General features: G+C 43.5%; 1 protein-coding gene across 2 annotated transcripts; it reads right to left on the minus strand.

The window, feature by feature from the left end:
- Positions 1-281: 281 nt before the first annotated feature.
- ctcf (CCCTC-binding factor (zinc finger protein)) lies at positions 282-14514 on the minus strand. 2 transcript variants are annotated; one of them, XM_039808801.1, is made up of 17 exons: positions 14342-14514; positions 12373-12528; positions 11488-11668; positions 11214-11359; positions 10228-10344; positions 9827-10006; positions 9477-9689; positions 9185-9347; positions 7898-8068; positions 7641-7774; positions 7304-7424; positions 7018-7167; positions 6768-6928; positions 6015-6197; positions 5763-5895; positions 5411-5671; positions 282-4727 (listed from the first exon to the last, which is right to left on the minus strand). In XM_039808801.1, the coding sequence occupies exons 2-17, from the start codon at positions 12403-12405 to the stop codon at positions 4480-4482; spliced, it is 2595 nt and encodes an 864-aa protein (XP_039664735.1). In that variant the 5' UTR covers positions 12406-12528; positions 14342-14514; the 3' UTR covers positions 282-4479. The 2 variants fall into 2 exon arrangements, with proteins under 2 accessions (XP_039664735.1, XP_039664736.1); XM_039808802.1 differs by lacking the exon at positions 12373-12528.
- Positions 14515-14920: the final 406 nt, after the last annotated feature.

Raw genomic sequence — 14920 nt, forward strand, 5'->3', positions numbered from 1 at the left:
ACAATCATTCCCTGAAAGAACTGAGCAGGACTGCCTTGGTGCACCGCCCAAATCTTCTTCACAACTCGACATTTTCAGCGTGTAGCTCGCTAGCTCGAAGGTTGTTGTTGTTTCCTGAAAGGGAGAACAGCAACACATGAAAAGAGGAAGTTGAGGAGCAAACGTACCGGACATCAGGATTTATCCTGGAAATATACTTCCGTTGATCCAGAATAGACCTCCGTCAACACATACTGTAAAACTACCGTTTAACTAATTGAAAGAAAACAAGCATGCAGCAGTCATGGGCCCATTAGGATGATTTTATTTTCCATCAGCTTTACAGTGTCTCATCTTCAAAAAGACAGGACAAAGGGTTTTTTCTGTTTTCCTGGTCTTCAACTTAAAACAGGGTGGTGCTTTAAAACCATCTTAAAACCGTTGTCTCACTTCTTCTGCCAAAACAATGTGCCAACAAACCAAAAAACAAAGCTGTTGCTATGAGAACAGTCAAACATCCATCTTCCATCTGTCCGCCTGCAGAACAATAACATGATCGGTTGATAACACATTTGGATCTTTGTTGTTTTACAGGGTGAAATCTCTGACCACAGCAGTACAGTCACAGGACTGATGTTTCTCAAAGATTCTTACAAAGTGTCAATTTGATTTATGAACATTGATTCCTCAGACACCTTCTACCAGGATCTTGGCACTGCCATCTTTCTGTGTCCATGGTTCTTCAGAGCCAGTATACTAGTTTTTTTTTTTACAATTCTGAGCATCTAGCCAATGTTATATTACAGAGGAAATGGTTCCATCTTACTATAACAGGTCTTGTATATTCTAACAACAACGGTTATACATTTTGGTACAACAAAGTCCAAACTCTCGTCTCAGGTCCTGAGTCCTCCAGAGTAGGAGTGTACCTGGATCACAGTGCAGGTATTCTGTCCTTCTACAGAGTCTCTGAAACCATGACTCTCTCCAGAGTCCAGACCACATTCACTCAGCCGCTCTATGCTGGACTAAAGGTTTATTATACTCGAGAGTCTGCTGAGTTGTGTAAACTGAAATAGACCGAAGTCATTTAAGGGTTAAATTCTGTCTTAACTCTTCGACTTATATTAGTCTCCATGTTTGTGGCTAAGAGCTGATTGTTGTGATAGTCTATTTTTTCGACGTTTTTCATGCGTTTACATGTTTTTGTTGTGAAATGGCGCAGAAAGGAGTTCAGCTGGACCGGGCAACCTTCTCTTGTTCCATCTGTCTGGATCTACTGAAGGATCTACTGCATGAACTGTATTAAAAGCCACTGGGATGTAGAGCATTGTAAGTACAGCTACAGCTGCCCTCAGTGCAGGAAGACGTTCACACAGAGGCCTGTCCTGCTGAAAAACACCATGTTAGCAGATTTAGTGGAGGAGCTGAAGAAGATTTGGGGGGGGGGTCGAGAAAGATGTGAAGCTGCTTCAACAGCAGGTAGAGGCCATCAATCTCTCTGCTGATAAAGCGGTGGAGGACAGCGAGAAGATCTTCACCGAGAAGCTCTGATGTGAAGCAGCAGGTCAGATCCCAGCAGGAAAGAGAAGTGAGTCGAGTCAAAAGAGCTACAGGAGAAGCTGGAGCAGGAGATCACTGAGCTGAAGAGGAAAGACGCTGAGCTGAAGAAGCTCTCACACACAGAGGATCACAAACAGCTTCTACAGAACTACCCCTCACTGTCACCACTCAGCCAATCATCATCCAGCATCCATATCAATCCTCTGAGCTGCTTTGAGGACATGACAGAAGTCAGAGATAAACCACAGGAGGTTCTGAGAGAGAAGTGGACAAACGTCTCACTGACTGGACTGAAGTGGACGTTTTACCGTCACAACCGCAACCCAAGACCAGAGCTGGATTCTTAAAATATTCACGTGAAATCACACTGGATCCAAACACACGGCTGTTATTATCTGAGGGGAACAGGAAAGCAACATTCATATTGAAACATCAGTCTTATTCTAGTCCCCCAGACAGATGTACTGACAGGTCTCAGGTCCTGAGTAGAGAGTCTGACTGGACGTTGTTACTGGGAGGTGGAGAGGAGGAGTTTATGTAGCAGTCGCATATCAGCAGAGCGTGGGGGTAAAGGCCACATAACCATCATAACCTGTGTTCAAGCTCACGAGGAAAGTCTCAAGATTAACATCTTCAGAAGACTCAAATCATAACATTTGTTGAAAATCATTTTTGTTCTAACCCACAAACGATCTTAACCGTGTTTCTTTTGTAAATCCAAATCAGGGATCACTGGAGTGATTGACCTGGAGAGGACATATCTCAGTATCAGCTGCAAATGGACAACGACTAAACGCCCAGGGCAGGTGCAACTGCAAGACTTACAAGGCTGAGAATAGTGCGGAAAAGTCGTCTTAATAACCTAATTAAGTCACATAGTACAGTAAAGAGTATAAAACCTGTCAAAAACAAACATTAAGGCTGTTTGTTGTTACATACAATTTACTAGCTGAACTTCATTCTTTATTTGTGTGTGTAGATTAGTCTTTCAACAGATACTCAAACACCTCTTGTTCCTTTACAGGTGAAAGTCACCTAACAAAAGGTTAGAGGAGAACATAATGAGACAAAGCTTCGGTCGTGCTACTGAACCTGGACCAGCTGCAGAGAAACACAGGGGCAACTATAAACTGTCCAGAAAACTCAAACTGAAAAACTGTTTTGTATCTGCAAACAGCAGAATACAAAATGGCTATGAGCAACAGAATATACACAGAAAAATGATAGTGGTTCAGATTAGGTCCAATTCACTTTGGTTGGTTAAGAGGGGCTCGTCTGTAAGGAAAGCATGATGAAGAGGACATTTTGCTAATCACCTTTACGAGCTCGGGACATGGAGTACCAGGTACGGCACCAAAGAACTGAAAACCTCAATATCCCTTTTAACCAACGCATCTCCAAATCAGCCATTTAAAACATTAAAAAGCTTCACAATCAATGAAAAAGCAAAGGGTTTAAAATGTGTATTTACATGTTGGTGATCATTGATTATTGTGGGGGCTGGCGGTGTTTGAGTGATGCACTGATTCACAATCTGGTCTTTGATAACTGTTCCAAGCACAATATTAAGTGAATATATTTATAGGCAAAATAAAGAGCGGCTGGTATTACTTTGCCAAACAATGTTTGAGTTTGTTACTGCTCATTACTTCAAGTGAAATGATTCAAATACAAAGACATAATTCCATGTTCATTAACGTACTTGGAATGTTCAAAAATCACAACTGTAGAACGTTGTAGAACTAACTGAATCAGGGTTATCTGCATCTTCTCCAACCGCCAGGGATCATTCAAATTGATGTGATGGCAAAACTACCTCCTTCAAAATGTGGAACATTAACCATGAATGACAAGTATCTTCATTTAGTGATGACTTCCTCTCAGACTAGGGTTGGTGCTGGGAAACTAAATTAGCAGCTATCGCAACTATTTTATTTACATGAGCTGACTGAGGGAACGTTTCCATTAGAACAAGGTTGGCGGCCGGCAGTTTGGATGTCAAACTCGAATAACTGGAAAGCTGAAAACAGTTTTCACTGACTTCAATTCATTTGAATGTATCTGCCAGTGTCTGTTTGCTCATAAATAAAGAAAATTCTCTGTAAAAGCCTCAATGTACCAACATCACAACACGTGATGTGTTCACACTCAGGCCAAGGAGGAAAATCATACTTTTTGGGGGGGGGGACGACACACATACAGATCATGTGACTGAGAGCAAGTGGTATCTCAGAGACAAACTCAAGTACCATATACTACATTTCATTAGGAAAATCTACATTAATATCTATATATACACATATAAAGGCTTGGAATTTGCTAAAGCAGCATAGTTGCAAGAACACCAAGCAGGACAGCAGAAAATCAAAGTGAAAAGTGAAGGTAGATCAAATAACGTCTCCTTTTGGCAGAGCAACATAAAAAGGAGCTGAAGGAGCTGCAGAAGGCGTGGGTAGAGACTGACACAGGATGTGGCTTTGGATAGAAACAAGTAACACACCGATTCATTCAGAAGACTTTCAAACCGAAATAAGCATTTAAGAGCAGAGAGCAGTCTGTCATTAGCTTGGACGATATCTGTATATTATGTGGGAGATGACACAGGTATGTGCAGTGGGGTCTGGTATTTTATGGGTGTGTGTGTATATGTGTGTTTGTGTATGTGTGTGAGAGAAAGAGACCCACAAACATTAGAATGCAGTTGATGTACATGGATGTGAAGCTACTGTGTTAAGTATTTACATGCGGCTTCCCTTCTTTGTGCATGGTCGTTTTTGCTGCCCCCATTTTTTTTGCAGCCACTTCAATGGAGGCAAAATGGCTGCCATTACAAGCTCACACAGATGGTACACAAGGTGAAGGCCAAGGATGTGGAAATGTTAATGTGTGTTTGCCAATTGTACTCATAGTCCGGCTACATGTGTGGCTGTGTCGAGTTCACCGGTCCATCATGCTGAGGATCATCTCTGGCGTCAGATCTCCGTTGGCGGCGGCAGCCGCCGTTTCCTCGTTCACAGCCAGCTCAACAGTCTCCACCCCTTCCCCGTCCAGCCCCACACCCTCCACGGTCAGGGCCATGCCCTGATCCAGAGGAGTCACCGCAGAGACGTCGCTATCCTCCTTCTTCACTATGATGTTCTCCACTGCTCCGGTGCTCTCATCCTCCACCTGGATGATGGCAGCAGCTACAACACAACAAAGACACACTTAGGTGCTGCATTCAGGGGTTATGGGAATAAAAGAAAAGTGGCTATTAATTTCTGTGCCAGGTAACACCTGCACTGCAAATGAAACCTTTCTAGTCCTGTTTTACATGTTACAACATCATTTATTCTGTTATTTTTGATTTGATGACTCAGACTTTAACAGAAACATTATCAGCTAAAAAAAACTCGACCTTCGCCACAGCGCAGGCCGACATCATAACGCAATGCGTTACATAGTGGGTACAATACCCTGGGGGTGTGTAGCACTGTACACAGCGCTGTACCATTTCTAATGTTTAGCTTGCCAGAATTGCAATGACCGAGCAGTTTTGCTGCTGTGATTGGTTCACATTTCCTTTAAGTGAGACGCTGTATATTATTGGGTAGTTGGAAAGGTCAAAGAAGATTTTTAGTTCAACAGTTCACTGGCACATGTAACAACAACAACAACTTGTGTATACACCAACTTCTATAGAAACTGTTGCCTGATAAGTCACTAGGAACCACACTAAATACAGAATTATGATTATATTTTAGCTACAGTGGATGTGCTTCTACAGTACTTAAATGTACACGTCACCACCCCACCCCGGGACTAAATACATCCAGATTCCATAAAAGGGCACATCATTAACTGGTCTAACTTCTTCTTCTGTTCTCACCAGAAGCAGCCGCCTTGGCAGCCACCCTGACTGATTTGCTGGGTGTTGGAGTCTTGGGGGCGTTCTTAGGGGGTCGGCCTCGTTTCCTCTTGACCGGTGGCTCATCGGGAGCCGGTACTGGGATGGCGGCAGGCGCCTGGTCCAGTTCCATGTTTTCTGGCTCCTCCTCTTCCTGTAGGAGCGATGCATCTTCCTCACCTTCACCCTCACCGTCGTCCTCCTCCTCCTCCTCCTCATCGTCCAGTTCAGCGTGGTCCTCCTCTGCACAACACAGAGATGCAACAAAGACAGACATCACGTAAACGAATCAGAACAGAGCAAACACAGCATTATGCGCACACCAAATTCTCACCGCTGTCATCCTCATCTCTCCTGCTCCTCATCTTCCGCTTTCTTCCTCTCTTTCCTTTCTTTGGGGTTGGAGCTCCGTTCTCAGCATCCTCCACTTCACCATTGCAGTTCTCAGCGTGGCGAGCCATGGTGTTCTACAAGAACATACTGTTAAGATAGTCTGTTGACTTTTATAACTTATAACTCATTAGGGCATGCTGAACCACCTAAAAGTAGACTCCAGGTGTGTGACAGGTAGAATTAGTGCTGTTACCCTGCGAGTGAAGGTCTTGCTACACTTGGGGCAGACAAAGGCGGTGGGGACAAAGTTGGGGTCGTGGTAGCGTTTGAAGTGCATGTCCAGCAGCTGCTTCTGTCTGAAGGTCTTCTCACACTGGCTGCAGGCATACGGTTTCTCTCCTGTGTGGGTTCGACGATGCATGACCATATGGCGCTCCTAGACCCAGCAGCATACGATACTGTTACACAGACAGTTCTATATAGGGCAGGGCTATATATCAATATTGAATCAATATGGTGATATACAGTAGTCTTAGATTTTGGATATTGTAATTGTGTGTGTGTGTATATATATATATTATATATATATATATATATATATATAATTGTCTTTTCCTGGTTTTACAGCTTGCATTACAGTAAAGTGATGTAACTTACCACACAGTTTGAACTGTTTACCCACCCAATCTTTGTATCCACATCACTGATCATTATTATCACATATCTCATTGTGTACATATTTTGTGAAACCACTATTTGTCAACCCCACCATATTGTAGCAATATCGATATCGAGGTATTTGGTCAAAAATATTGTGATATTTAATTTTCTTTATATCGCCCAGCGCTACTGCTATACAGTGCCCTGTCTGTCGACTCTTAGTCTTGTTAATAACTCATTTTTAAAATTCTTGGGTGACCGATACTTGATAATCAAATGAAACTCCTCATTTGCTAGGAGTATGGCAGCCCTACATATCACTACACAGATATTTGTGTGCACACACCTGGCGGCAGCAGTAGTCGCACATGTCACATTTAAACCTCTTCTCATTCTTATGGGATTTCTGATGCTGGATCAGAGCATAGCGCTCGTGGAAAACAGCGTCGCAGTAACGACACTTCTTTCCAGTCTCAATGAATGAGTGCTGCTTACGAAGATGGACACCTGGAGATGCACACAGATGACACAATTAAGCACATTAGACACACAAAACAATGTGGCAAACTCTTGTCTGTCTAGTAAGTCGGTGTTACCTAAGTCACTTTTGCGTGCGATGACAGTGTCACAGTGCGGACAGTGGAATTTGGCCACATTCTCTGTGTGTTTCTGCAGAATGTGCATCTTCATGGTTCCACTCTGGGTGAATCGGGCATGGCAGATGTAGCACTCATAAGGTTTCTCTCCTGAGAAGAGGATAGAGAATGTACACAGGTTTATCATTGTTCAATGTCAGAGGGGAACCCCTAGTGACTTCTAGGACTTCAGAGAAAGCACAACATATCAGCATTTTAAATGTTATATTTACTTAGTCAGTTTTACCTGAGTGTGTCCTCATGTGTCTCTTCAGCTTGTACGTGTCTCTGCTGGCGTAGCTGCAAAGACTGCACTGGAATGGACGCTCACCGGTGTGGGAACGAATGTGACGCTTTAATTTGCTCACCTACACACAAACACATCGTCACATATCACAACACTATAGCAAAAAACTTGTTTGAAAAATACATTTAAACTAGATCCCTCCAGCGCTGCTGACTAAAGAACTGTGAATGTATCTTCTTCACTTTTGGAGGAGTGGTTGTGGATGAAGTGTGTAGCAAATGTAATATATTAAACTTTGTAAACTTAAAAACACAAAACAGACCGGAGCTTGTATTACCTCCACACTGGCGTAGTCACACATGGAGCATTTGAAGGGTTTCTCATGCGTGTGCTTGTAGCGACGATGACGAACCAACTCTCCACTGGTCACAAAAGCCATATCGCAGTCTGTGCACTTGTGTGGACGAGTTCCTGCATAAACACAAAACAAGACACGTGAGCTTGCATCGTATTATAAAAATTCTCTTAAACTACTACTATGTTTTGGTGTCTTTGGAGTCCCATGCTTTTATGAAGATGTGTGGTAGTGTATACCAGTGTGTGTATTGAGATGGTTTCTTAGCAGGGTGACTGTCCTGAAGGCTCTTCCACACAAGTGACATTTGTGAGGTCTCTCGTCTGTGTGGCTCTTCATGTGTCTGTCCAGGTTGGAGCGTCGAGGGCACGTGTAGCTACACAGCTCACACTGAAACGTCTTCTTGACTCCTAACAAACAACAATGACACACACAGACCTCACATTCAATTACAGTGTTTGTATTACAATCCCATAGCCACCACCTCAGTGCAAACAATGTTATACTATATACTGGGGAAAAACAAAACTCTTCACACATGTTAAACAAAAACTTCAATAACTGATGAGATTAGTCTTTCAATTACAATTGTTATACTGTACATTAGTGGCGTTGAAATTAATCACTGCATCAATCCACTGCAATGCGGACGATTCTGCATCAATGCAGTGACAGACCATAATTGATTATTACCTACTGATGTAACTTGTTGATTTTCCGCTCAATGCTTTTTTGTTTTTGCCTTTTGTCTGCTGTGTTCAGACTCCACTACATTCAGGGAGTGTCTTCTTTAAGAGCAGATACAATAGGGGAATTCATATATATCTGACTGCTTGAATTTGTTGATGAAAACCATGTGTAGCAATATATAATATTGATAAGGTGACGCATCGTGATATTGAATCGCCGACAAGATAGTCATAATTGAATTGAATCGTCAGACCAGTAAAGATGCAGACCCCTACTGTACATATAACGCTAGAACATCATCTTAGGGATGTTGCTGTCATTATGTACTCAATATACTTGTACTTGGATTTGATATAGCAGTATTAGTTTGTATGGTTACCGTGTATGAAATTCTCAAGTGGACCCCAAGAAGAATAACTGCTGCGTGTGCAGTGTGAAAACTTTGACTTCACAATTAATTTGTAGTAACTTCACTGTATTCTTTGCCAATTCTGCACTCAACCCATTCAGCCCCTTTTTTCTTATGCAACAGTTATTTTGGATGTATATATTAGTTTTTTCTGTATTAATTGTTTATTTCATATTAATGTTTAATATGTTTGTTTATGTATGCACCTTTCACCAAGGCAAATTCCACGTACGTTTTTATTGTAGTAATTATTGTGGCAATAAAACCTTTTCTGATTCTGATGTGGCTTATATTGCAGTTTAACAAGTCTTTCTGGGTAGCACAAAACAATCATGGATGTATCCCCAATCCAAATCAAACTTCACAAACAGTTACCCATGGTGTCATTCTCATCATGCCCTCAGTCCAACAGACAGCAGGGTCTCACCTTTCTTCTTGATCTTGGTGGGTTTGGGTGGTTTCATGTTGCCCACCACTTTCTCAGCATTGACCTCAGACAGAAGGCCCTCCTGTTGTTCCTCTTCAAAGTCATAGACACTGACATCCATGTCCTTATCTCCTTCAGCATAACGCAGGCGACTCTTTTTACCCTGGACAGACAGCAAGTCGGATGACAATTAAAGATATACCGGTCAACATGTTGTACATGTCCAGTTATACTAACAGAGAGTAGTGTCACATCCCCAGTAACAAAGAGATTGATACTATAACTGTCTTACCTTCTTGGTCTTCTTGATAGTTCCACTTGGGGGCTGATAGTCCGGGTCTTTAGCCCAGTTTGAGTCGTCATTAGTAGGATGAATGGGTTCATCCTCCCCTTCTTCCATCAGCTGGGTCCCCACCTCCTCATCTTCCTCCTCTTCAGGGTGGGCTTCTCCTCCCTCCTCCTGCTCTACTGTCTCCACCTCCCCATTAGCGCCAACTTTAACTACCTACACATCAAGTGCATTCATTGTTTAGTCAGTCCCTTGTGTAATTAATATTCATTCTGTCTGGTGCTGAGGTGAAAATTAGTGCATTAGTGTTATCCGTTTGAGTTGAAGCCCTGGGAGTATGTCTGTTTGTGTACCTGAAAGCCCTCCGGCAGCGGCAGGGTGTGGCAGATGACTGGGTCTCCGTCCTTTGGCATAGCAGTGGTGTCTACAAAGGTGCCTTGCTGCAGGGCCTCCACAGTGGTGGCAGAAACAGGCACCTGGACCAGCTGCAGCTCCCCCAGACCCAGAGCTGCCTGCTCCTCCATGTTTACCACCTGAGAACAGAGACCTAGGGTCAGCACACATGTTGAAAGAATCTACGGGTTATCTATTAAGACAAATTCAAAACCTGAGAGTTGATACAAACCATCTGATAATTGAACTGCTTAAAACCAACTAACCGACAGCTCATGAATCCAGCTTTGTCCCAACAAGGACAAAAGATGAAATAACTGGAGGATGCGATCATGTAAAATGGCTTCAGAAGAGCACCGACCTGTAGTGTGATGATTTGAGTCTGATCCACTGTTGTTACAGTTGCTTGGTGAGCGCCACCCGCTACCCCTCCAACAACACCCACAGTCGTTGCTCCCCCCACTGCAGCATCGATCACCTGCAAATCAACTTATTTTAATGGATTGTTACAAGACATTTTGGGCAAAACAACATTCTCTGGCAGGCACATTAGCCCCCCCCTTAGTTCAAGCTGATTTGATTTCTAAAACTAGAGTGACATCAGCACAAATGAAACTTCCATGTGAATCTAAAGCGTGATTTATGCTTCTGTCCTAGCCTACGTAAGTGGCCTGAGGTTTATACTTTTTATTTACCTCTTTAAGAGTATAGCAGGGTCGGTGTGTGTATGCGAGGCAAGTGTGTGGTAGGGCGATTGAGAGCGAGTACCGACTCTGGAGGAAGACGGAGAAACTAAGTGTCTCCCCTGTTCTTTCTGACCACGATGGGAAAGCAGTAGCAGGAAAAGTTAACCCTCTCCTTGATTTCATGTCGTTTATGGAGAAGGAGAACCAGGAAATGAGTCGGGGAAATGCAACGCTACCAAGCCACGGTCGAGCGGACCATTCACAGTTGTTGCGGTGTGCGTCGTAGTGACGTGCAGTTACTTTTTTTGGGGAGGTGCACATCAGGCTACGGTGTAGGATCCGCATCTACACGTACCTACGGTGCAGATTTAGATTTTTTGGGGGGGCATTTTAGGCCTTTATTCGATAGGAGAGCTTAGACATGAAAGGGGAGAGAGAGGGGGAATGACATGCAGCAAAGGGCGGCCTGTCGGAACTGAACCCTCACGCTGAGGACTTAGCCTCTGTACATGGGGGATACGCTCTACCAGGTGAGCTACCCAGGTGCTCCCTACAGTGCCATACACTATACATTGGGCTTAAGCCTGTGACCTGCTTTGGCTGCCAATACTGAGTAACTATCATGTCACATCAAACACAAATCTCTTAACAGTGAGCTTACCTCAGTCTTCATCTGCAACAGGGTGGGATCCAGTGAGTCCATAACCATCATTTCAACCCCTGCTCCACCATCCACACCAACCCCCACCCCAGCTTCCATCAGCTGCTGCTGGGCCTGGGTGGCTGTTACCATTCCATCCCCGTGATCTGAAACATAACATTGCTGGAGATAAAACATTTAACCACATCCTTCACAAAAACTGGCAACAGCTTTTATTATGGGCTCTTTTTTACATATCGAATGTGGGCCCATTTTATGTCCAATTGGTAAGCACCTTGTTCCAGGAGGACTCCTGCTTGTCCCTCTACCACGCCCCCGGCCTCTGCAGCTTGCTGGAGGAGGTCAGCCACCATGGCATCCTGGCTGTGAACGGCCTGGATAGAGGGAAAGTCTTTGCCGGGGACCTCCACCACACCTACACCCTCTGTTGGCCCTCCGTCCATCCTCGGTAGGAACTGAATTATGGCATTTTAGAAACAAACATTATCTAGCAGCGTAATACATCACCCCCAGGCTTTTTAAGCTATCAACTGGAAACATGTTAACAGTGGTGTTTAGTCTTATACCATTAAAGAAATATGCTGATTTTTCCTGCAACTCATCACAAAACAGCTAACTGATGAGGGTCTTCAAAAAACAGCAGGGGACAATGAACTAGCTAGTCTTGTTGCAATACAAACCCTTGACCCACACCTTGTGTCTGATTCCAAGTTCTCCCCATTCTTAGTTGACGTTGTTGCTGAGCAGGGTTAAACAACGGAAAATGGGACTTTTACATTTAATGCAAATTTTCACCAAAAATATGATGAAGATGGTGTTTTTTGGTGTTTGGTCTGAAAAAATTTCCAATCTCAACATATAAAATTCAGGTAAAGCCATTGCTGTTGTCAGAGGGTGTAGCCTGTTTTCTCTGCTTGTCAGGGGTCAATGAAGAAAAATTGCTAACTACTAGTGGCAAGCCCACCAAGCGCCCCATGCTGGGTGCGGGCGGACCCTGCTGTCAAAAAGTGCCACAGTGGACACGTACCTAGCTAACCATTTACTACTGACTTCTGACCTGGATGTTCTGTGAAAAAGGTGTTTCAGAGAATGTCTGTGTGACATACTTCAAACAACCCATTGTTGTACAATTGTTGGCACTTAACACTACTAGTGTTACCTGGAATAACAACGATAAATTGACTGTTTTCATGATTTCTTTCCACTGGGCTGCAGCCTGCAGGGCTGTGATACAGGTGATCTCCCTTTTGCTTTCCTGCTGAAAGCCCTGAGCTTTGCTGAATCAAATGCCGGCTACCTGACTGTCCCTGCCAACCTGAGAAAGGGAAGAGGGAAATGTTACACAGCTGCACGTATACACTGGGATGATTCTTTCACAAACTACCCACATAGTGACATTAACAGCCTACACATCTCTTAACAATGTTAACTGTTCTTTTCAATACACTTGCCTTCACCTGAGGCCTCAGGCTGTATACCTGACTGTAAACCTGCAAGAGGGGAGGGGAATACACTGTGAGATGGACAAGAGACATTCACTCTACTATTGAGTGTCTCCAAGGCAGCTACTTTCTTTTTATTCTTCCTTAAGATATTTTAGATGGAGTGGCTATATACATTAACAACCAGAGTACTTAAAAAATAAACTTCAAGTCTGTGTGCTTGAGATGATGTGTGGTTGAGTGGTCAACTGTATTCGCTTAACTCATTTAAAATAAGTTACCAAATTTGTATTCAATTCACTGTGAGTGAACTGAATACAAACTTGGTAACTACTTGGTAGATGTAAACTGCATGCGTCATTACTGACAAGGAGTGTAGCAGCTGCATTGTCATGTTTGTGACAAACACTGACATCTGTTTGTTTGCAGGTTCCCATGTCCACTTGTCTTTATGTTGCTAAATGGTGGAAGCTGGGAAGGCTCTGGTATAACTGTTAGGCCTTCATAGATCATTTGACTGATGGTAACCTTACATCCAATTTACCACAACATGGCAACAATACTGAACACCCAGCCGGGCAGCTGTCGCCTCCTTGCACAGCGGTATTTTTGTAGCTCTCCTAGCCGAATCGTAGAGGGAGCTCTCTGCTATAATATATATCTGTGGCTATGATGCTCTAGGTGGGCTTAGAATAATAGACAAGCGGGCGACGGGTGCAACAACAACTGCCAATTCCGACCACAGCGCGATGACGGGGGAAAAAAAAAAAAAAAAAGAGGACAAATGCAATAATTCGACAATAGGAGATGGCATATTTTTGGGAGAACACAATTCGTGTAACGCTACTTAGTGAATCAGCGGTGATTACCGTTTCACTGTGAATGCTTCGCCATTCTCTTTTCGCGCTGGCCTTAACGCCACAGTCCACCTCGACACCAGGAAAGCGTACCGTCACTGAACGGACTTGGCTAAACTTCAATAATAGTAACGTTAGATGCGGCGACAACCAATTCAGTTAACTAAGTTAAATACAAAAACTGAGGTTTGCTGTGGTTAGTTTTGGGGCGGTTTCAAACGTAACATTACTAACGTTGAGGACAGTGGGTGGGGAAGGGCCTAGATTATTATGCTGGCTAACGTTAACGTTGAGATATCCTCGAGTAACGTTAAAGGTCTGGTTTAAAACCATGTGGTAACACGCAAAAAAATACGGCCAGTTTTGTAAAATGTGACCCGGTTGTTTGTCTGCAAACCCGCAGTGTTGGCATTGCGTATATAGATATGTTTGTTTGTGTTACACTCTGCTTGTACTAGCATGCTAACGTTAGCTATGACCGATAAGTTAGACCCGCCAGTTTCCATGTCGTCGAGGCTGCTAAGAAGACGGGAAACAAAGAAGCGAGAAAATGGACGCCTTGGCCTAAACTCTCCAACCAAATCGTCGAACTATTCGTAAGTTATCTTCGACGATATGCCCACAGATACGTGTAAAATACAGCTGGTTGTGTATACATTTAATGCAACTTCGGTTATTTAAACGTATTTTGACGGGTTTTTCGATAACGATAGAGGGAGACAAACACTCTCCGACGAGCTGCCCGGACCCAGAGCCCCATCGTGACACCTAGAGGCCGATTAAAGATCCTGCAAACTCCCCCCTTATCAGAAAAGTAGTGATACTTTACCTCTTTTTTGTGTGTTTCTCTTCCTGTTTAACTCGTCAGAAAGCAGAGAGTCTGCGCTACAAAGTTGAACAGGCTGGCGAGAAATGCAGGCTTCTTCGCAGTTTGTTTTAATCCTTCTCCCGCTTTAGCAGAGTAGCCTCTGCCACAAAATGGCAGTTGGGAGCTCAGTGCGCCTGTGCGGCCGCTGGGGGGTGGTGTCGAAGCTGCTGCAGACACCCTGATTGGCCAGGAGGGGCGCCCCGTTGGAATACATTGAAGCCCATTTATCACAATGTTAGGAATAGTGCTTCTTTCGGGACCCTCGGAGATATGAGCTTACTATATGAAGAGAACCTCGAGATGTCAAAGTCGGTATAGAAAGTAAGCATAACAAGTCAAAACCTTGTCAGATATTCTGTTCATTTCAAATAAAAGTATTTATTTAAAATGATGGGAGTGCATCTAAATAATGCCATGCCAAATAGATTGAAGCTTACATATTGAGTGCAAATGACCAGGTGAAATTGAAAGTGCACAATCTTTATTCACTGCCTTTTGACAGCTTAAAATTGGTTTGACTAAATCACGTATGTTCAAAAT

Source organism: Perca fluviatilis, chromosome 8 (genome assembly GCF_010015445.1).
Source record: "Perca fluviatilis chromosome 8, GENO_Pfluv_1.0, whole genome shotgun sequence".
Lineage (NCBI taxonomy): Eukaryota > Metazoa > Chordata > Actinopteri > Perciformes > Percidae > Perca > Perca fluviatilis.

What these genes read in the sequence shown, in the direction of transcription:
- ctcf (XM_039808801.1), bottom strand. Translation starts at nt 12,405, where the DNA reads ATGAAAACAGTCAATTTATCGTTGTTATTCCAG. An exon ending in ACACATGAGGACACACTCAG is followed by an intron (nt 7,168 to 7,303) that starts GTAAAACTGACT and finishes TCCTCTTCTCAG; the next exon opens with GAGAGAAACCTTATGAGTGC. An exon ending in GAGAGATGAGGATGACAGCG is followed by an intron (nt 5,672 to 5,762) that starts GTGAGAATTTGG and finishes TGTGTTGTGCAG; the next exon opens with AGGAGGACCACGCTGAACTG.